A 22536-nucleotide genomic window follows, 5' to 3' on the forward strand; every position below is an offset into this window, starting at 1 on the left:
ATCTTGATATTAATTATACAGATTTCTACCAATAGGTTATGGCTATGCAATAAGTCCTAGCTAATCCTCCATGTTCCAACAAAACCACTACTTTTCCCTAGAAAGACAGACCAATATTAACCACCTTAGTCCCCAAGCCCAGGGAATAGGGGCGCTGACTCTTCTTTAACTTCTTCAAGCTGATTATGGGCGTTGAGATATTAGAAGAGGAGTGGGGGAAAGAGTAAATTGATAAGCCTCTGACACTGTGTCTTCACTGCATCCAGATGGAATTCCAGGACATCGGAGGTTTGGGCAGGTCTGCTCAGTATGCTTGATGAGTAGATACACCAAGGCTGTGTATTCTGCTGCTCTGCGGTCAGTGTCCTCCCTAGGGTGCCTCTGGACTCAGTTTCCAGAGGGGAGCAGATCAGCTGGGAGACTGCTCCAGCCACCGGTATCTGGGCCAGGGGTGGAAGGGGAGTGATCCTGTGTTACTTAAAACCAATTTTATACTTTTAATATCTTCATTTTGGCTCTGGTTTTGGCACTGTCCATTGAATCCAGGACCCTGCATTTGTACAGTATGTGATCAACCTATGAACTACAACCTTAGTCCCTAATTTTAATTTTTAACTAAAAATGTTTTCGTTATTTTTTAATTTTTTACGACCAAGACAATATTTACTTACATTTAAAAACTGGAAGGCATGGAAAGTTATAAACAGAAAAATACATTTAATTTCACAATCTAAAGATATATTTCCTTATAGTTTTCTCAAGAATGTTTATTTTACAAAGATATTCACACTATGACATTTTACCTTTTGATTTTTCAAATGCTCTAACATAAATATTTACTCAAAAACTTATCCACAATAAAGTCTTCCAAGTACCATTTATTTCTACATAATATGTTGCATATGACAGTGCAGCAGTTAAGTGCAGGTTTTGTTCGGATGTGAGCTATGTGGGTTTTGACATTAACAACAAAGACAATGAAGACAGCTGACAAGCTATCCCAGGAAAGTCCTGCCTATAGTACTGGCCTTGTCTGAAGTCTCTGGGATCTGAGGTTTGCAGAGAAATCCCACTCCTGCCTAAATGTTGAATGGCTCTCTTTATCTAAGACATTTTTGCAAATAATATGGTTTACTTTGAATATATGATTTGCTTCTGGGGGCCTTGGAAGTTTTGTGCGGGCCAGGTAGATGATGCCTATGTGGGCAGATTCCAATCAGGTACCTAACGAACTCACAATGCTTCTTGGTTATCAAGGCCCGTCGCAGGAAGAATCAGCACATCCTATGTGACAACTGAAAGACTTTTAGACATCTGTGCTTCGTCTCCTACAGAGTCTGCCCCCACACTTTACCTCTAGAGAACACATGTGTAATGGGACCACGTGCCACATGCTAGTCTCTGACTTGGACTTTTTACTTTATAGTATTACCAAGACACCTTGTAGTCAAACATAGTTCTAATATGCCTCTCTCTCTCTCTCTCTCTCTCTCTCTCTCTCTCTCTCTCTCTCTCTGCTTGTGTGTAAGAGACAGACAGATACAAAGACAGTGACAGAGACAGAGACAGACAGACAGACAGACAGACAAAGAGTCTTGCTATGAAGCTCAAGCTGACCATAAACTCAGTCCAGCTATATCGCTTGGGTTTAATTTTGACATTTAAAAAAAAATGAGTTCTCGGCTGGGCTGTGGTGGCACACACCTTTAATCCCAGCACTTGGGAGGCAGAGGCAGACGAATTTCTGAGTTCGAGGCCAGCCTGGTCTACAGAGTGAGTTCCAGGACAGCCAGCGCTACACAGAGAAACCCTGTCTCGGAAAAAAAAAAAAAAAAAAAAAAAAAAAAAAAAAAAAAAAAGAGTTCTCTCTCTGCTGTTCATATTCATCTTGAATCCCTGAGTTGGTGGGCCCATAGGCACATGCTGCTGTCTATCAGTCTCTGTCTCTCTGTCTCACTCTGTTTCTCTCTCACACAGACAGATGTAACTTTAAAACAACCTAATAAAATCAAACATTAACCTTTTTCTCCTAGAAGTTAATCTCACACATATGCTTTTAGTAATCCAGGATTCACATGAGGATGAACATACTCACAGGATGCTTGAGTGTGCAGAGCTCATACAAGACACAGCCAAGAGACCAGACGTCCCTGGAGAAGAGAAGGCTTTTACATGCCAGAATATGCTGACAACCGTTGCTAGAAGCTTTTACCTCTTATACAGCTTTATGTGTGTGAAGGTTGAAACATTTGTTTACAGGTGCTTTCAAATATATTATCAATCCTAAGATCAAAAGTAAACAAACATTGCTCACTAAGTAGTCACTTCATGTGCCCAAAGAAAATATGTGTATGATGTCATTGGAGGAGAAAGGCAAGACTCCAGGATGCATTTCTTTTGGCTCAAAAGATAGAAAGTGGTTGCTTTATGAAGATGAATTCTACTCAAAACTCTTGACATAGAAAGGGTTACATTAAGTGACAGCATAGTCTCAACAAACATTTGAAACCCATGCTTGCAGTACAGGCCTTGAATTTTGTTCTTTACATACTTATGAAAAACTTATTTAAAGGCTAGAGAGATGGTTCAGTGGTTAAGAGCACTGGCTGTTCTTTCAGAAGTACTGAGTTCAATTCCAAGCAATCACAGGGTGGCTCACAACCGTCTATAATGAGCTCTGGTGCCCTCTTCTGACAAGCAGGCATACATGTGAGCAGAACATTATATCCATAGTAAATAAATCTTTTTTATTATTTATTTATTTTATGTATATGAGTACACTGTAGTTGTCTTCAGACACACCAGAAGAGGTCATCATATCCCCATGGCTCGGTCATCCTGCTTTCTTATAGAACCCAGGACCATCAGCCCTGGGATGGTACCACTCATAATGGGCTGGGCCCTCCCCATTAATCATTAATCTAAAAAATATTCCTCAGGCTTGCCACGTCCTAGTTTTACAGAGGCACTGTCTCATTTGAGGCTCCCTCCCCTCAGATGACTACACTTTGTGTCAAGCTGACTTAAAACTAGCACAGATGGCTTGTGGAAGAAGTGTAACACTACAAGGCACCGCCTGCTTCTGTGCCCACCTGCTTGCTGCTGGGGCATGCCTGTGATGTTCAAGGCCAGCCCAGGATATATACGCTATTTCAAACAACAACCAAAGACAACAAAATAATGTCGCTGAACCAAAGCTCTTTGCCTGGCAGAGGTGAGCTCTTCTTTCAACTACCGACCTTCAATCTCACTAAGACCTGTGTCATAACTGCGGCCAATCCCCGGGGTCAGGAAACGTCTCAAATAAACAAAGAGCTGGGGCGATGTTTCACTTGGTAAAGTGACCAATGCACAAGCATGAGGACCTGAGTTTGGAACCTCAGAACCTGTGTAATAGCTGTAAAAGCTGAGCAAAGTAGGGAGTGCCTGGAGCCCCAGCACAGGACAGAGACAGGCAGGTCTCTGGAGCTCACTGTCCAGGCAGTCCAGCCACTTAGTAAGATCATGTTCAGTAGAGACCCTGCTCAACACATAAGAAATAGAGGAAGGTGCCTGACAGATTGACCCATTGATTTTCCATCTACACACACACACACAAGGTGGGGAGGGACAGGGAAAGGGAGGGGGGACAGGGATCTTAAATTAAATTTCATTTAAATTAAGTTTTTTATTCATGTACTTTTAAACTTTTTTGTAAGAGATTTATTCATTGAGTTTTCTGCGTGAGTCTTTTACTTGAATGAGCACCTGTGTCCCCGTGTGTGCCTGGCACCTGAGGAGGTCAGAAGAGAACACTGGACACCCTGGAACTGAAGTTATATATGGTTGTGTACCATCGGGTGCATGCTGGGGACAGAACCAGGTCCACGGGAAGAGCTGCTGCTGCTCTCTTAACAGCTGAGCCTTTGCTCCCACCCCGAGCTTCACGGCCTGGTTGCTGGCGTCTCTGTGGTAGCGTACAAAAGCAAGCCTGGGGGAGGCTCCAGCACCACGTAGGGTAGAAACTGGCAGATGCCTGTGGCTGCTCTTTTTTAAATCCCTTGGGTGCCATCTTCTATCTATCAAGCTCAGACAGCCAAATGAATACTGTGATTTCCTCAACAAACAGGGTAATTACACTTAAAGGGAGCTCAGTGTTCTCTCTAATTCAACTTCTCTGGTCTCTGTCTTCAGGCTGAAAGCATCCAGGGGGAAGAAAGCAAATGGTGGACACACTCAGCACACACTGTCTACATTTGCACTCTGTCCCCAGGGAAGGCTTTGCCATGCCTCTGAACCTCACCCAGGGGGAAGGCCTTGGCATTCCTCCATGGGCCTGAGGCTCTCAAGCAACAGTTCTCAGCCTGTGGATCACAATCCCTTTGACAAACCTCCATCTCCATAAATATTTACATTATGATTTATAACAGTAGCAAGATTATACTTATGAAGTAGCAACGAGAATTATTTTACAGTCAGGATCATCACGACATGAGGAGCCGTGGTGAAGGGATAGAGAATTAGGAAGCTGAGAGCTATGGCTTTCAGCTACGGTCTTTGACATGGCAGGCAGCTCGGGTCAACACACACAAATTCACACTGCGATTGGTCCACTCTCAACAGAAGATGGTTTCATCCACTTCCAGCATTCCTTCCTAGCCTGTAGAGTGTGTGTGTGTGTGTGTGTGTGTGTGTGTGTGTGTGTGTGTGTGTGTCTGAAGCCTCATAAGCTTTTCCCCCACTCCATGTTAATATGTCTGTCTGTGTTGTGTTTAGACAATCATGTTGGTGACACTTGGGTGGGTGTGCCTTCTGACATTCCTAGGGGACACAATCTTAATTGTGTGTCTCTGTGTGTCTGTGTACCTATGTACAAGTGAGTGCCAAGTACCCAGGGAGACCAGAGGTGTCGGGTCCCCTGGAGCTGGAGCTACAGGTGGTTGTGAGCCACCAGACAGTGTGCTGCAAATTTAACTCGAGTCCACTGCAAGAGCAGTATGTGCTCTAACCACTGAGCCACTCTTTGTCTCTCTCTCTCTCTCTCTCTCTCTCTCTCTCTCTCTCTCTCTTGTATCTTTAAATGAAGAGAAATTGCTTTGTCTTAAATAAGTCCAAAACCTTCAGGGAATATTATTAGTCACAGTTCATCACTGGAAATCATATGAAGAAAAAGAAAATTTACCAGGACCATGAGAAAAGAGATTAGAACATCAGCCTCTGGAGTTCAGTGTCACCCACCAGATTTGACTGACACTCTCCAACCAAGAGCAACTTACGTCTTATTGTTGTATGGCCTGTTCTGACAGATCTCTGGGGACAGGTAGTAAGGTGTCCCAGCACATGTTTGAGCAAGTTCCATAGAGCTAGGAAATAAGAGTAAATAAAAAAAAACATGTCTATTGAGAAAGGCAAGGAAAACTGTTAACACGAATGACAAAATTGTATTTATACACATATTAGAAGAAAGTAAGACATTTCATATGAACTGTAAACTAGCAAAGACAATAGGTTTTTACCCTTACAATTCAACCCCTAATCATAATCCCAACACTTGGGAGGCAGAGGCAGGCAGATACCTGCGAGCTGAAAGCCAGATCTATCTATATAATGAGTTAATTCCAGGACAGCCAGGGACACATAAAGAGGTTCTTGTCTCAAAAATAAAACAAAAGCAACCCCTAGAATTTATATATACATACATAAGTAAATACACACACACATACATATGGAAAGAGACAGAAACAAAGATACACAGACAGACAGACAGACAGACAGACAGAGCAAGAAAACTCTTGCTTTTTTTTTGAGATGGTTGCCCATGAGTTGATGTTGCTAGTACTGGGGAAGTAGAGGCATAAGGATAAGAAGTTCAAGGCCAGCCTCAGCTACATAAGTTAAAGGATAACCTGGGCATATCAGGAGGTATTAGAAAAGATGGCAGCTACCTAGTTGCCAGCTCTAAGTTCCTGCACTAGTGGTGGCACCCACTGTGCAAAGTTGACCGCCAGCTCCCGGTTCTGGCGCCATGTTGACAGAATTGTGCATTACCTGTGGGCTACCTTGGCCCAGCCAGGTGTTATTATCTGGGCAGGCTCTCCAGTGGGGCCACGCTAACACCATGCCACGGTTGTCCACCCCACGGTCAGCCACCACACCACCCAACAACCACGCAAATCAAAACTCTAGATGCTTAAAGTTAACCAACGGATTTATATATCAGCAAATACTCAATACACAAGGTAACCACACAATTAAGAAGGTTATTCAATTACCCTAACCTTTAGATTTCATATCTACCTATTTACTTGATGCCACGAAGATCCACTACCGCAGCCATTTTGCCTCCCTCGCTTCTCTCCTCCCGTTTCTCCACCTTTCTCCCTCTGCCTCTCTTAGCTCCGCCTCACGTTTCCCTATCTAATCATAAGCCTCCCGCTGCAAATAGATTAAGCATGGAAATTTCTGCCAGATTGGGTTACATGAGACCCCACCTCACACGTATACACAGGCTAGAAAGGTGGTTAAAAACCCTTGTTCTCACAGAGGACCCAGGTTCAGTTCTCACCACTCACATCATGGCTCACCATCATCTCTAACTCAATTCCCAGAGGATCTAATGCCTTCTCCTGACCTCCACAGGCACCAGACATGCATATGACAGACGTACATGCATGCAAGCAAAACACTTATACAGATAAAATAAATGAATCGAAAACACATTAAAATCTGTGTACATATATGCAACTATGTCTATACACACACACACACACACCACACACACACACACACACACACACACACACATATATATATATATATATATATATATATATTTAATGTAAACACATCTTACAGCTAGGTATGTGAGTGAGTGAGTGGTAGAGCAATTGCTCTGAGCCAAAGCATCACAAAGTAGTAATAAGAATACCGACAATAATAGTAGTAGTATTAATAATTACATATATATTATGACTTAAAGATTGCACAAGGAACAGAACTGTTGTTAATAAATCTCTTAGAAATATCAAGATTTCTGTTTTTCTAGCTATCAGTGTAATGGAGTTCTGTGTTTTAAAATTTGGAAACTACGCCAGGCAGTAGTGGCGCACTCCTTTAATCCCAGCACTTGGGAGGCAGAGGCAGGCAGATTTCTGAGTTCGAGGCCAGCCTGGTCTACAGAGTGAGTTCCAGGACAGCCAGGGCTACACAGAGAAACCCTGTCTCAAAAAAAAAAAACCCAAAAAAAAACAAAAAAACAAAACAAAAAAAAAAAAAAGGAAACTACAAAAACAAATTAGGTTGGGGGTAGCTCAGTGATAAAGCACTCTCATACCATGTGTAAGGCCCTGGCAGTAAACCCCAGCACCATCAAGGGAAAAAATTTAAATGAATAAAAAATTAAGTCACCCAGAGTCTGAGTATCCCAAAAATCCTATTGCTAAACTAGGTACACCCCACACCTGTTTCCACACATAGGCTTTGTGTGGCTGTCACCATGCACTTTCCTTAATTCAGAATCCCACTCTGCTTATGTCACATAGAAAAGTATTTCCTTGTGATTCCAAAAGTCCATAAAACCAAGTGGGTTTCTTTTCTAATATATTCAGGAATGTGGTTTTACTAGGCTTTAGAACATCCCCACCATTTGGTTAGTCACAATTTATCTCGATAATACTTTTTATCATTTATGTGAATATGTGCACACATAGGTGCATGTGTGAGAGGGTGACCACACCCTGAAGCTGGAGTCACAGGAGGTTGTGAGAAGCCAGAAGTGGGAGATGGGAACCACACTCAAATTCTCCACAAGAGGAGCAAGTACTCTTAACCCCTGACTCAGTTCTCAAACCCAAACCTTCAGAATTTTAACTGCAGACAGTCAATTTAACATATTCATAGTTACCCAAAATTGTGGAGATAATGAAACTTTTACTGTCTTAATTCATAATGCCTCAAAATGAACACTTTCTCAATTTAAATAAGAAAAAAAAAACTGGAAGTAAGTACTCACTTATTCAGTGTTCTTGCTGTTCCAAAGTCCCCAAGCTTTGCAACCATTCCATTCTTGCTAAGGAAAATATTCTAAGAGTGAAGAAAAATTGTATTAAGAAAGACTAAGATTGACTGTGTCTGAGGTCATCTGTATAAGCTGTTACCTGAGATTTTATGTCCCTGTGTAATATCTTCCTGTCGTGAATATGCCTCAGTCCTAGAGAAATCTGTACAAACCAACACAGGATCTGTAGAAGGGAACAGAAGGAATCTATTGAATAGTTTGCTGGTCACTGACACAGCTGTGTCTGACATCCTTGGGCTGAGCTGGAACCACGTTGATGTCCCAGGGCTCCAAAGACCTGGCCCCAACCTCACCTCAAGAGAGCTTGCCCCTATGGTGTGAGCCTGGGAGAGCCGGCCTTGCCCCTCAACAGTTGTGGCGCTGGAGAGAGTGACCCTGCACCTCACTTGGACAGCACAGTGGATCTGGCCCTAGTGGCATGAAAACAGATGGTGGACCCAAGGACATGAGCTTGAGCTTGGAAGAGCTGGCCCCATACCTAACCTGAGCAGCTTTATAAAGCTAGCCTTGGTGCCCTGGCCATGAGAGAGCCAGCCCCAAGGTCATGAGAGCAGGTGAGCTAGCCCTGCCTCTCATCAGGGCAGTTCAGGAGACCTGGCCCTGGTCGTATGAGTGTGAGAAAGCTGGCCGCAATTGCATTAATCTAGGAGAGCTGATTTATACCCTGTCAGAGTGTTGTCACAGGCAGTAAAGATGGCTCTCTCTCTCTCACCTGGGAAAAGCAGGAGAGCTGGCCCTAGTGGAAAGGGACCCAAAAAGTTGGTGGGCTGACCAACTCAGCTACTATCCATCCTAGATCTAGGTCTTTGAGATGGCCCACCCCAACATCTACCCCATTCATGAACTGTTGGAGCTTGAGAAGGGGCCAGTCGTATAGAACCAAAGCTTCAGAATCTCCATGACACAGGGCAACATCAGGATATCCAAGAGGAGTCCTGGTGAGGATCCAGCATTAATGATATGACAGAAGCCAGAGGCCTTGAACCAGATCAATGACTCATTAAAATGAACATCTGCAAGTAAACCTGTTTGGTAAAACGGTATACTATGTGTACACTGTGACACATTGAAGCGTCCACTACAAGATGTTCTGTTTGGTTTTGGGGGGAGGGGGTGGAAGAGGTGCAAGGGAGAAGGGTAGATATGGAGGGATGGGGAGATGAGTGAGATTGAGGTGAGTTCTATATTTTGATCAGAAGGCAGTTAGAAGACTGACTTCTAGGCACTTAGGAGGAGGGTCTCAAAGCCCACCCCCATACTTCCTCCAACAAGGCCACACCTCCTAATAGTGCCATTCCATAGGCCAAGTATATTCAAACCACCACATCCCACTCCCTGGCCCCCATAGGCTTGTTTAGACATATAAGTCTATGGGGCCATAACTAGCAATAGCATAATACAGAATTCATTTAGTCCAACTTCAAAAGTCCCATAGTCTACAGCAGTATCAACAGTGTTAAAAATCCAAAAGTTCAACGTCTCTTCTGAGATTCATCCAGTCACTTAACTGTAATCCTCTATAAAATCAAAAATTTTTAAAAAGGCAAATCACATACCTCCAACATCACAGGATATACATCACCATTCCAAAATGACATAGTGAGGCAATACTGGACCAAAGCAAGACCAAAAACCAGTTAGACAAACTCCAAACTCAATAACTCCATGTCTGATGTCAAAGCGGTCTTTAGATCTCCAACTCCTTGCATCTTTGTTGACTGCAACAAACGTCTTTCTCTTGGGCTGGTTCCTCTCCCTGTGAGCAGCTTTCCTCAGCAGGTACTCTATGGCTCTGACATCTCTAACATCTTGGGGTATTCAAGGCAACATTAACTCTACAGCTTCTTGTTCCAATGGCTGAAATCCACATACGCTCTTCTGGGCGTAGGTCACTTTTCCAGTGCTGCCCATTCTAGGGTCTGGTTGACTCCAGTCCACTGCTGCTGCTGTTCTTGATGATCATCCTGTGGCACTGGCATCTCCAATTCGCTGGAGTCTCCTGCTGCAACTAGGCTCCACCAATCGCCTCTCATAGGCTCTCTTCATGATATAACCCCAATAGACTCGTGTGTTTGACAAACCTATGGGGGCCACGGACTGAATGTGGTGGTTTGAATATGCTTTGTCCATGGGACGTGGCACTGTTAGGAGGTGTGGCCTTATTGGAGGACGTGTGTCACTGTGGGGGGTGGGCTTTGAGCCTCCTAAGCTCAAGCTCTGGCCAGTGGGGAAGGGAGATTTAGTCTTTTCCTGGTTCCCTTTGGAACAAAATCTAGAACTCTCAGCACCTCTTGCACCATGCCTGCATGGATGCTGCCATGCTCCTGCCTTGATGATAATGGACTGAATCTCTGAACCTATAAGCCAGCCCCAATTAAATGTTGTCCTTGTAAGACTTGCCTTGGCCATGGTGTCTGTTCACAGCAATGGAAACCCTAACTAAGTCAGGCATATATATAAAAAAAGGACTCTACATCTTTCTCAGAGACACTTTATTAACCCTGTTCATTGCTGCTTTATTCGAAAATAGCCAGAAAACCCCGAGATGTCCATCAAAGAATGAACAGATAAAGAAAATGCAGTATGCTTACATAATGGGATATTTATTCAGCCATTAAAAAACAAAATCGTTAAATTCACAGGCAAATGGATAGAATTAGAAAAAAAAATCATCCTGAGTAAGGTAACTTCGACGCAGAAAGACAAATATGGTATGTGTTTGTGTGGGAAGCCTGTCCTGCCTAGAATGGGTTAAAGTGGAACACAGTGTCAGATGCAGGTCAGAACCCTGAGGAGCTCTGGCCTTTGAAGTCTCTGTTTTGTGCTAAAAACTTAACTCTTTGTTCATGTTCTGTGCTTGATAAGTGCTGGAGAAACTTAACTTTTTTTTTTAATTATTTCTTTAAGTTTATGAGTACACTGTAGCTGTCTTCAGACACACCAGAAGAGGGCACTGGATCCCATTACAGATAGTTGTGAGCCACCATGTGATTGCTGGGAATTGAACTCAGGACCTCTGGAAGAGCAGCCAGTGCTCTTAACCGCTGAGCCACCTCTCCAGCACTGAAACTTAACTCTTGTTTACCTATAAGCTCACTGTATAATTCTCTGGCAATTACCATCCACTGTAGAGCAGCAGGGAACTCAGTAGAGGATTTATTCACAAGGCTTCTTTCCCTATTGCCCAGAAGCTTCACTTCTCACTGTCCAGGCAAGCGGGAGGCTTGGAGCAACTTTTATTGAGCCAGGAAAAGAAAGCCACGCCCTCAGAAAGAAAAAAAAAACCTTTACACGCAATTACGCTTACACACATTCATTACTCAATTATGAATTACACATTCATACATATATTCATACACACATTCATCTCTTTGTTGGGCCCAGAAATCTGTCTCATCAACTTACATACTTATACACACGCATACCTATACTTACATATGCATATATACATATTTGGTGGGTGGGGCAAAAACCCAAGCACCAGCACAGAAAGAACTTACTCATTCTGGATAAAAAATAAGCTTCAACCTTTACTGCATAGAGAAAGAAAAAGCTTCTACCTTTCTATTGCTGAATGAAAGGAACCCAAGCCTGTGAGAAAAAAGTCCTGTCCTTATCAGTAAGAAGAAGCCGGCCTCTCTTATATTCTGCTATGTTTGCTGTCGAGTCGGCCTTTACTTTGCTTCTACTCTGCTTCTCTTCTCCTTCTTCCCTTAACGTCACTGTTACTAGTTTTTGTACTTATTTAGGAGACTAGATCACACAGCATTCCATGCATCTGCTTTTCTTCTTCCTCTTCGAAAGTTCACAAGAAGTTCAAACATGAATTCCAATCACAAATTGAAAAAGTAACACATTTACTTTATCTTTTCTTACAAGATGTTTACATGTGTTTCTATTAAGACTAGTTATCTAACTAAACATTCATTATCTGCCGCTAGATCTACAGGTGCAATAAAAGCTGAAAACTATAATTCTAAGTTAGCACGTTTCTGCCAAGAGGTATATCATCTGCCTAGAGTCTCATTAGTATTAAAGTTTTGTCTGGATAAATCCAGTCAATTTTCTATCTTCTGTACTTGCATCTACAATAAACTGCTCATTCCCAGTTATAGCCTTTAGTTATCAGATAATAGTTTTACAGCCTAAAGGAATGTTTTTCTTAATCATGATTCAGTTGCATACCTGCTTTCTATCTTAGCACAATTAATTCATGACACATGAAGGATTAAAGGGTCCTAGTTACAGCTCTTTTTATAGGAATTTTTATAGAACCATTATTAGGAATGAAGAAATCTACTTGTCTACATAGCATTGCTACACAATGAGTACATCTTTGTTGATCTGTAGAAAATCTGCCCAGTAGGGTGGGCTAGTGCACAGGAACTGTTATTATTAATTTAATAATGACAGGAAAGGCATATCAGGTGCAAAAATCAATCCTGAGACCAGATTTCTGTAAGCCTTGCAATCCCAAATTATCCATCACAGACCGTGCAAGACGATGTGTCATCTCCAGAAAGTCACTTGTATACCTTTAGCTTTCCTAGATGGCTCCTGACATGTTTGCTTATATGTGGATGTCAACTGTTAAGTCATTGATAAGTAATCTCCAATCCTCATAACCACATAGGTTAGGTAGAGTTTGGGACTGGGAGGGAGGGATGTATCTCCCTAGGAAGGGAAAATGGAATAGTTATGGATGGGTAGGGGGGTGCTGCAATGGGAAGATAAAGCGGAGAGGGGGAGGTAAGAGAGGGCAAGGGATAAACTAGAGAAAGGGACAGCTAAAATGAAGGCCCATTTAGGGGTCATATGGAAACCTAATACAGAGGAAGCTTCCTAAAATATGTAAATATATGAAAGTAATCTAAATGGAGTCACTGAAGAATGGGAGAGAGAGCCTGAGCTAGACTTCCCTCAAATGAAGCTTCTAGTACATCTAATTGAGTTGTTTGCCAAAGGTGTACCATGGCAAACCCAAAACAACCCAGGCGATCACCAAGGCTATTGGTTGCTATCTACAAACTGATTGCAAGGTCCTATTGCAGAACTCAAGGCCTATATGAACTCATCGTACATGGAGGAATTGAGTTGGTGCCTACCTAAAGCCTTCACCTCTATGAGGTAGTGTCCATGGTACCGGAAGGTACTCTGTATGCCACCAGAGGAGAGAAGTAACACCCACCAGGTTACAAACCCTTCTATCTACAATGGTGACTCAACTCCAAGATATGCTGTACAATAGTGGCACAAGCTTATGGGAGTAACCAACCAATATCTGATTTAAGGCCCACTCCATGAGATGGAGGCCGCCTCCAATACTGCCTGGATAACCAAGTACCTAGAATGGACAGGCCAGGGATCTAGAAAACCAAATACTACTGTGCTGGTAAGGAAAAGGGTAATAAGATGACTCTCAGTGACATACTGCCATACTCAAAGATCAGTTTCTGTCTCAGCCACCATTGCAGAAGCTTCCTTCCCTGTCCAATATATTTAAATATTAGTGCAGCAGGAGGCCTCTGATTGGACAGGGAAATGGGGGGGCAGAGATAAGAGTTTCAGAGAGAGAGTTGAGAGGTTGCAGGCTGTTTGGACGGGATAGTGATAGGCAAGATATAGTTACTAGGTCTCCCAGTTTATGTCTGATCTACCCGGATTTGCCACCAGAAGATTTAGATTTAATATGGCTTATAAGAGAACCATTCTAGTTGTCGCACCCAGAGATTGCATTACCATTGTTTCTGAACTAAGTTTGTGTGATGTTTTTCTTCTCATGGCGACTCGACCGAGTTCAAGAGAGAAAGGTATGGAGGCAAAGTGTGGGTTTGCCTGATGTGCACCACAAAGGCCATGAGAGTTTTGAAGCAGGGAGCTGGCATGGTAGTGCAAGTAACTCAGGGCCTATGGTTGGGATGTAGGTTAGAATAGCTCAGAATCTGCCCAGCACAGTGCCAACAGCTGGTAAGTAAAATACCAGGCTTCTGTGTCTTTTATTTGGGAGCTAAACAGAATAGAGTAGGGCAGAAACCCATCATAAAAATACTTCAACCCAACATGACCAATGCACATATGAACTTGCAGGGACTATGGCAACATGCACAGGGCCTGTACAGGCCTAAACTAGATGGGATGGCAGCACTGAGAGGGATACAAGCCTCCATCCCTAGCCCAGAAGCTATCTCCAATTGATAACCACTTGCAAAGGAAAAATTAATTTTCTCTAATGGAGTCTCACTGGGGAAACAAACCACTCTCAAGGGCAAGCCCCATGCCCAGCAGTAGGAGGCCAACACAAAATGAACTCAGTGTCATCTTTGGTGGTTCTTTGTCTCATGGCCTTGTTGTTGTTGTTTTGTTTTATTTAACCTTACAGATCCTTTGCATATATTTTTTTGGTTGTGAGCCTAACCTTTAATGTAATGGCCGAGCCAATTCCCTAGCTTAAATGTGAAACATTTTAAAGTCACATTATTAGTTATTTGTGAGAAGAGTCTCACACATGTGCTGAGGTAGGTGTGTGGCAGGCAGAGGACAATTTGCAGGAGCTGGTTCTCCCCTCTCCCATATGGGCTCTGGGAACTGAACTAAGTCATCAGCCTTGAGAGCAAGTACCTTCCCACTGAGCCATCTTTCTGGCCCCATCTGATATTTAATTTTTTATTTTAGACTTTTTATTTCATGTATATGAGTGTTTCGCTTGCATGTATGTAAACATGTACACCATGTGCATACCTGGTATCAGTGGCAGTCAGAAGAGGGCATTGGATTACCTGGAACTAAAGTTAGAGATTGTTGTAAGCCACCATGTATGTACGGAAAACCCAACATAGGTCTTCAGCCAGAATAACAAGTGCTCTTGACACCCTGAGCCATCTCCCCAGCGCCAGCCTCATGGTTCTTTTAGAAATGAAATGTATCCTATATGAGATATATAGGCAAGAGGTACTTTCTCAAGAAAACATATTCTCAAAAATAGATTCAGTTTCAATACAACCCACCAAGAATATTCACGATTTTATGATTCACATTTTTCTACCAGAAACATGCTTTGTATGGCCTAGTATGAAGAACATTATAAAGGAACATGAGACGTAGATTTACCTGGTCTTCGCTGAATAACACTCCCCGATGCCTCCGGATCCTTTGCATGAGATCCCCTCCATCACAGTACTCCATTACAATAAACAGCCTGCTGTTCTCTGCAAGAACACAACATCAGTTGGTGCTGAGATCCTCTGGATATCATCAATCATTTGCTTTTCAAAACCTAGATGTGAAGACCACAACAGAAAAATGCAGTCCACAGTAGTGGGGTTGGCCCTAAGATGGCCTGGGTTCTCACCCCATGGTACCACTAAGATGGACTGAGTTTCCCTCCCATGTCACCCTCACATTTCCTTTTAGCTGTTTTGCCTCATTTGGCCTTGATAAAGGCTATTTCTATGTAGCCCAGAAAGTTAAAGTCAGTTATCAGTCTGACAGGATCTAAAATTGCTTGGGAGACAAACCTTCTGTGAGAGTGTCTAAATTGGATTAGTTAAAGAGAGAAGACCCAACCTCAGTGAAGATGGCACTATCCCAAGGGGTGGAATCCTTAATGGAATGAGAGAGCTGAGCACAGAGCGATGGTCTGGAGACATTGAATAAATGGCATTTGTTTTTGCAGCAATAGAAAGAAAGCTTAACAATGTGGAGATTTTTTGTTTATTTTGTTTGATGTCTAGAGCTCTTGTTTTAAAACATGTTAAGCACCTAAGAGTTAATATTTACTGATAGAATGCATTTTGCTTTAGGAAGACATCACTAAATTCTCCTTATTTTTCTTACTCTGCTTTAAATTCATAAAACCTCATCTCTCATACTAGATAGTTAATCTTGAGTAAATCAAAAGGATGATCTGGGTGGGCCAGACCTGATCATATGACTTACGTCAATCTGAGTCTGGAGGTCAGAGGCAGAAGTGGTTATAGATTTCCAGCTCCATTTCCTGGCCACGTGACCAAGCACAAAGGTTTACCTCTCCTGGTATAGAGTGGCCCCTAGTTAACGGCCAGCAAGAAAGTGGAAACAGACATCAGACCATGGTTCTTTCAACTGAAGATGAGCTGTTGTAGGTCCAGCAAGGCCTGTATTTACAGGTTCTCATAGTCAGGTGCCTCCAGGCTCTGAGGCCCTGGGCTAAACTTATGTTTTAAGTACCAACAAGCTGCCAAGCAATGTACAGGGGCAAAGAAGGTTATCTATACTTTGAGTAATCTTAGCTGAGTAACTGTATCTATTGTAAAATGTATCTTCCAAATTCCATCTGACACAGACTAAACATGTACTCTAGTCTATTAAAATGGTCCAGTCAATTCACTTATCCAGTAACTGCGTATTGAGTATCTACTATCAATCACATGACGAGGACCAAAACTCGTCGAGGATCAAAAGTCCCTAAACTCATTAAATTGGTGTGTGTGTGTGTGTGTGTGTGTGTGTGTTGCTGGGGATCAAACCCAGAACTTTGTACAAGCTAGACAATTATTCTATCACTGAGCTATATTCTCAACCCTTATGTTTCCTGTTTGAAGAAAAAAATAGACAAATTTGTAATAATGTATATTCATAAAGAGACACACACATTAGTAGAAAAGTGCCCTGGGGAGTTATCGAGGGCACAGGACTTGGGAAAGTCTGAGGGTGAGAATTCAGCTAGACAAAGGACTTCAACAATAACTCAAATGACGAGGAAGAGAAGATGGAAACAGTGGATAGAAGTGTGGCACTTCATTCCCTGACCACCTTTAAAAATTATTCAGAGTTCAGGGTGTAATCCAACTACACAGTAAACTGAGACCAGCCTGGGATTTGGAAGACCTCATCTCAAAAGACAAACCTCACCAGACAGGAAACAGAGACAATTCAACTAGACAGGAAAATGAACGTGCTTATAAAATAATACATACACAACTCTTGGGAACACATATTTTCTAAAGATTTTTAGTTCATCAGGTTAACTCAATGGTGGCGAAGTTTAACCTTGAAATGAGCTGAAGAAGGTTACAATATTGGGATGCTTTATCTTAGCCAGAAGAATCACTTCGTTCTTTGAAGCCTCTTTTTCCTGGAAGGGTATCAATGTTATATTGAGAGACAGCATGCTTTGTACAGGTCACTTGCTTATAGAGGCGAGCCCTGCTCAGTCCCATCTGAAATCCCCCAAGATGCCAGTGGCTTTAATGTTGCCTTTAAAACCTATCTCTTGAAGGCAGGGCCACTATGGAATGAACACAGTGCCTCACATCTAACCATTAGTTTGTCAGTGATAATTATAGTCAAGAAAGTTAATAACCCTAGAGAAATGTTATCGTACTGAAAGCTGGAAACTGGTTATACTTGATGAGTGACTGTATTCCCAGCTACCTGGAGACAGATCATCCTGGGCAACATACTGAGGTTCTAATCCAAGAAGTAAATGAAAATTATAAATAAATCAGCAACTAGATCTTTCATCATTCTCTAAGCATCTGTGACTTACTTTATCCTCCAGCATAAAGAAATTCTTCCTAGAACATAACATTCCGGGAGCAATCACTGCTGAGGAGGAAATAGCCCTAAGCTACCAAAGCAAAACTCCATAGTCTGAATTTCTTCGTTTTAAGAAATAAGCCGTACATGCCTGTAAAGCCAGCACTTTAGTAGTCTGAGGCAGGAGGATTCCGAATCTAAGGATGTCCTGGTTGGACTTACAAAAGGAGATCCTGTCTCAAAACAAAAACCAAAGCTGGTTTCTTGAAGCTGGCAAGAGGGCTTGGCAGGGAAAGCCACTTGCTGCCAAGCCCAGTGACCTAAGTTCAATTCCTGGACCCCACACGGTCACATGGTGGATAGAAAGAACTGATGCCTGCAAGTTATCCTTTGACCTCCACACGTGTGGAGCATCACACATGCATGCATATGCGCACAGCAAGAGAATGAGTAAATGTGAAAAGAAAACTGTTGGGAGCCGACTTTAGTAGAAAGCGGCTAGATCAACTTTGCAGCCATTTGGAACCATATACCCTGATGAAGACTTGGTTGTCAAAAGCCTATAACAGCTGAAGCACACTCTGATAAATATATTGTTTATCCCACATAGCTTGTTTTGCTGTTTAGTGACCTCAGCTGTATGGTGCACGTGGTAAAGTGTTTTCACCTGTGTTCTCCTGCGTGTGTATATAAATACCTCAGAATTCCCTTCAATAAGAGAGACTTGAGAAAATAGAAGAGACTGAATCACACCCTGTCTTGTCTCCATTCTTCGAGTCTCTTGCCCCAAGAGCCCCACTCTCTCTCTCTCTTGACCAGAGCACTTAGCCCCAAAAGTGTTGAGGCAGAATGTGGGCCTCAACAGAAAACAATCTTACATTTAATTTTAGCTTTGTAATTTATTATTCTATTTGTCATCCAATAATAATGCTTTTAATTGTTTTGGTGCCTATGCACATACCACATTTCTGCCTCCCCACCCCCTCTGGAAAGGGGAGACAGAAATGCCTCTCTATGTAACTCAGGCTGGATTACCCTCTCCTTTCTCCTTCTGTGTGTGTGTGTGTGCCTGCCTGTGTGTGAGTATGTGTGCGTGTATGTGCAGCCTTGTACATGTTAAATACACACTCCACCACTGAAACAGCTCAGCCAATGTTTTTTTTTTTTTTAACGGATATTCTCAATCCTAGCTTCTAATCTAAGATCCAGTGTCACACGACTTATCCTAAATAACATGAATTTCAGATTTCAAAATGCTTTTTAAGTTTTAAATTTACTCTGAAAAAATGTAGCTACCAGGGTGGTAGATATGAATGTGGGGGGGAGGAACAGTAGAGCGAGGGTGTCTCAGTCAGGGTTTTACTGCTGTGAGCAGACACCGTGACCAAGGCAACTCTTATAAGGACAACCTTTAATTGGGGCTGGTTTACAGGTTCAGAGGTTCCGTCCATTATCATCAAGGTGGGAACATGGCAGTGTCCAGAAAGTCCAGGAGGAGCTGAGAGTTTTACATTTTCATCTGAAGGCTGCTAGAAGACTGGCTTCCAGGCAGCTAGGACAAGGGTATTAAAAAGCCCACACCCACAGTGACACACCTACTCTAACAAGGTCACACCTCCTAATAGTGCCACACCCTGAGCCAAGCATATACAAACCATCACAGAAAGAAAGTGAGAACTTGAAGTTAGGTGGGTAAGGGGATGGGAGGATCTGGGAGGAGTTAGGGTATGGGAAGGATCATGTGTACTGACTGTATGACATAGAAAAGAATGTGTTTCAACCTTGGGGCTAATGCACTCTAGTCAAGTGGTCTTCCATTGACATATATCCCCAGTATGCTTTTTGCTTTGTGTTCTCATTTTCTAATGGTTCATTAATGTATTTTTGTATGTATTCCTATACACCAGAAGAGGGCATCAAGTCCCATTATAGAAGGTTGTGAAGCACCATGTGGTTGCTGGGACTTGAACTCAAGAAGAGCAGCCAGCACTCTTAGCCACTAAGCCATTTCTTCAGCCCGTGATTGTTATCTGTGAGGCAGGGCCTTAGTAGGTTGTATAGGCTGGCCTTGAGCCTTCCTGTAGCCAAGGCAGGGCAAGCCTTGAATATGCTTTCCTCTTTGCTCAGACTCTGAGGTAGCTGGGATTGCAGGCGCATGCCATCAGGCCAAGAAGTTTTGTGTTTTTATGAAGTCAGCCTAGCTCCCTTTCCTTTATATCTCACAGGGAAAGTCTGGGGCCATGGCTTGGGCACTGTTTAAATGACTGTGTGAGTGCTGGACCCGTGGGAACCCCAGCTAAGGAGCCAGGTGACCCAGTGCACACACAAAAGGATGGAGCTAGTTTAAAGAGGGAGGAACCTCACCTCCCTCCACATGTGTGCTGTGGTGTGTGTGTGTGTGTGTGTGTGTGTGTATGCATGCACATGTGCAAGCATAAATACATACCCTGAAATAGTTTGGGTTTTTTTTTTTTTTTTTTTTTTTTTTTTTTTTTTTTTTCATTTAAGACAGGATCTCTCTACATAGCCCTGGCTATCCTGGTACTCACTATGTAGACCAGGCTGGCCTTGAACTCACAGAGATCTGCTTGCCTCTGCCCCTGGAATGCTGAGATTAAAGGTGTGCAACACTATGCCCAGCCTAAATAAATAGGTTTTTTAAGAGAAAGAGAATGGTAACTGGGCATGAGAGTGTACACCTGTAACCTCAGCAGTGGGAAGCAGAGGCAGGAGGATTCTAAGTCTGAGACACTAGCATGTTGAGATACCTAATCTAGACTCTGCCTCAAAAACAAGAAAGAAAGTTAGGAAGGAAGGAAGGAAGGAAGGAAGGAAGGGAGGGAGGGAGGGAGGGAGGGAGGGAGGGAAGGAAAAAAAAGGGACGAGAAAGGGAAAAGGAGGAGGAGGAAGAACCCAAGAGGGAAAGCACACAGTGGTATGGAGGCATCTAGGTTTCACAACATTTGTCCAGCATGAAGACAAGTTTTTTGTTCAATGAGGGGAGAGGAAACCAAGAAAATGAATGAGATACATGTTCCTGGGATGGGTATGAAGGGGATGAAAGAAGAGAGCGTCAACTGAACCCTAAAGCACACAACTGTGAAAAGGGTATTTGCTTGCATGCTATATTAAAATCACAGGGGCTGCCCACCTGCTCAGAGGAGAAGAGGAAGGGGGTGGGGGAAGGACTGTGGGAGGGAGTGACCGGGAGGGGGGTCAGTGAGCAGGATGTAAAGTGAATAAGTAAAAATAAATAAACAAACAAACAAACAGAAAAAATGGGGGCTGGAGGGATGACTCAGCAGTCACTGCTCTTGATGAAGGCCTAGGTCAGTTCTTAGCACCCCACCAGGTGACACAGAACTACCTGTAAGTTAAGTTCAGGGGCTTCCAGTGACCTCTGACCTCTGCAGGTGTTTGCACTCACATGGTGCCCATGAACCCACACATGCACACACATATACACATAATAAATAAAATTATCTAAAATTCGAAATTCACTTCACCTTTGTCAGACTGATCTCTTTTATGACACAGTGCCGGCTTTCTGATTTATCTTTAGCCAAGTACACCTTCCCAAAGGTGCCTTCCCCAATGATCTCAATCAGGTCAAATTTATCCATGGTTCCAGGCGTCAGAGCTGCCTAAAATGAAGAATAAACCTTTACTGCACATGACAACTAGCCAGCAGAAGATGGATGAAAAGCAAAGGAACTGTTTGTTAAAATTTTCCCTCCAGCTTTTCAGACACACTCAAGAAACTTCCTTATGGCCACAGGTAACGCTGAGGAAAAGGGGTTTAGTTCCGTGGATTCCAAGGTCACGCTGGATGGTAGCTCAGCTTTGTGACCCTAGACAACTCACCACCTCACAAAAGCCTTTCTTCTCTAGCTTCTGAAATGGAAAATTACTTGTGTTTGAAAGAAAGACACCTCGTCCTGGGTGGGTGGTTTTCTAAAGAGCAGAAAGTCTAAGGGCGAGGCAAGCACATCAGGTCTAAGGGGGACGGACGTGCAGCCCTCTACACGGAAACCTGGGAATTCATTCTGTTGGTGTTTTGGGTTCTGGAGATGCAGAGGCTGTGGTGTTTAAGATGTAGTTAGGGCCTTAGGTACTACCTATACCATTCAAACGTCGTTGGTCCGACACAACAAGGAATCACCAGAAAGTCTCTGCATACACTTATGTAAAGGAAAACCTAATTCGTAATTATCTGCCCCCAGAACCAAACTATCACATCGCTCTAAGAGGGATTACCTAGTTCTGGATTTCCTAGGAATAGAAATCAAGGCTTGGCTGGATCTGGGGATTCTCCTACAAATTGCACCCCAATTTGGAAAAACACCACGTCTACTGGTTGTAGGACTGCAGTCAGTGGGAGGTCCAGAGTTCTAACAACCGCGGTCAGGTGAGTGTCCTGGCAACCGACTACAGGGGTTTACAGGTAGAAATACACACAGCGTTGTAGGTTGCTTTCCTCCTGTTTCCCTTTTATGCCACAGTTAGAACATAAAGGGTTTGTTTGTTTGTTTGTTTTCTGTACTGGGAAGTGAACCTAGGACTGCATACATGCTGGGTAAGCATCCTACCATTGAGCTTTACACCTAATCCTTTTGAGAGACTATTATTGAAACAGGTCTAAGCTGTTCATGTAGGCTGTCATCCTCCTGCCTCAGGCACAATGCAGACTTCTAAAACCTTGGGTGGTCTACTGGACAGGTTGTTTTCATATAATTTCAAGTCTGGCGCAATAGGTTGTCAGCAGAGGCGACAGCCAGCATGTTGGGCGGGAGACAAGAGTTCAGGACTTTGTAGCTTGGGTGTTCCCATGGAAACCGACGCAGCCCAGAGAGTGGGCTTCCTAGTTGCTGCCCTGTAGACTCCCGCCTAGATTCCCATTTCTCTCCCTGCAGTTTCTAGGGGCCCACGACAGCTCCTGAAAAACAAACACGTTGGGTTCAGCT

The 22536-nt window shown here is 43.1% G+C and overlaps 1 protein-coding gene across 5 annotated transcripts in view; it reads right to left on the reverse strand.

Annotated features, from left to right (window-relative positions):
- The window catches only part of Nek5 (NIMA related kinase 5), a 60734-nt gene that overhangs the window by 35294 nt on the left and 2904 nt on the right, over window positions 1–22536 (reverse strand). For 3 of the 5 annotated variants that reach the window (XM_076913884.1, XM_076913883.1, XM_034520557.2), the window contains exons 2-8: window positions 21079–21216; window positions 17084–17168; window positions 15164–15261; window positions 8136–8219; window positions 7991–8061; window positions 5256–5342; window positions 2096–2150 (exon numbers count right to left, since the gene is read on the reverse strand). In XM_076913884.1, coding sequence (XP_076769999.1) covers window positions 2096–2150; window positions 5256–5342; window positions 7991–8061; window positions 8136–8219; window positions 15164–15261; window positions 17084–17168; window positions 21079–21195 — 597 coding nt within the window. In that variant the 5' untranslated portion in view covers window positions 21196–21216. Of the gene's footprint in view, window positions 1–2095; window positions 2151–5255; window positions 5343–7990; window positions 8062–8135; window positions 8220–15163; window positions 15262–17083; window positions 17169–21078; window positions 22534–22536 lie in introns of those variants that run through there. The other 2 variants (XM_076913881.1, XM_076913885.1) reach the window with 2 other exon arrangements.

Source organism: Arvicanthis niloticus, chromosome 16, assembly GCF_011762505.2.
Source record: "Arvicanthis niloticus isolate mArvNil1 chromosome 16, mArvNil1.pat.X, whole genome shotgun sequence".
Classification (NCBI taxonomy): Eukaryota; Metazoa; Chordata; class Mammalia; order Rodentia; family Muridae; genus Arvicanthis; species Arvicanthis niloticus.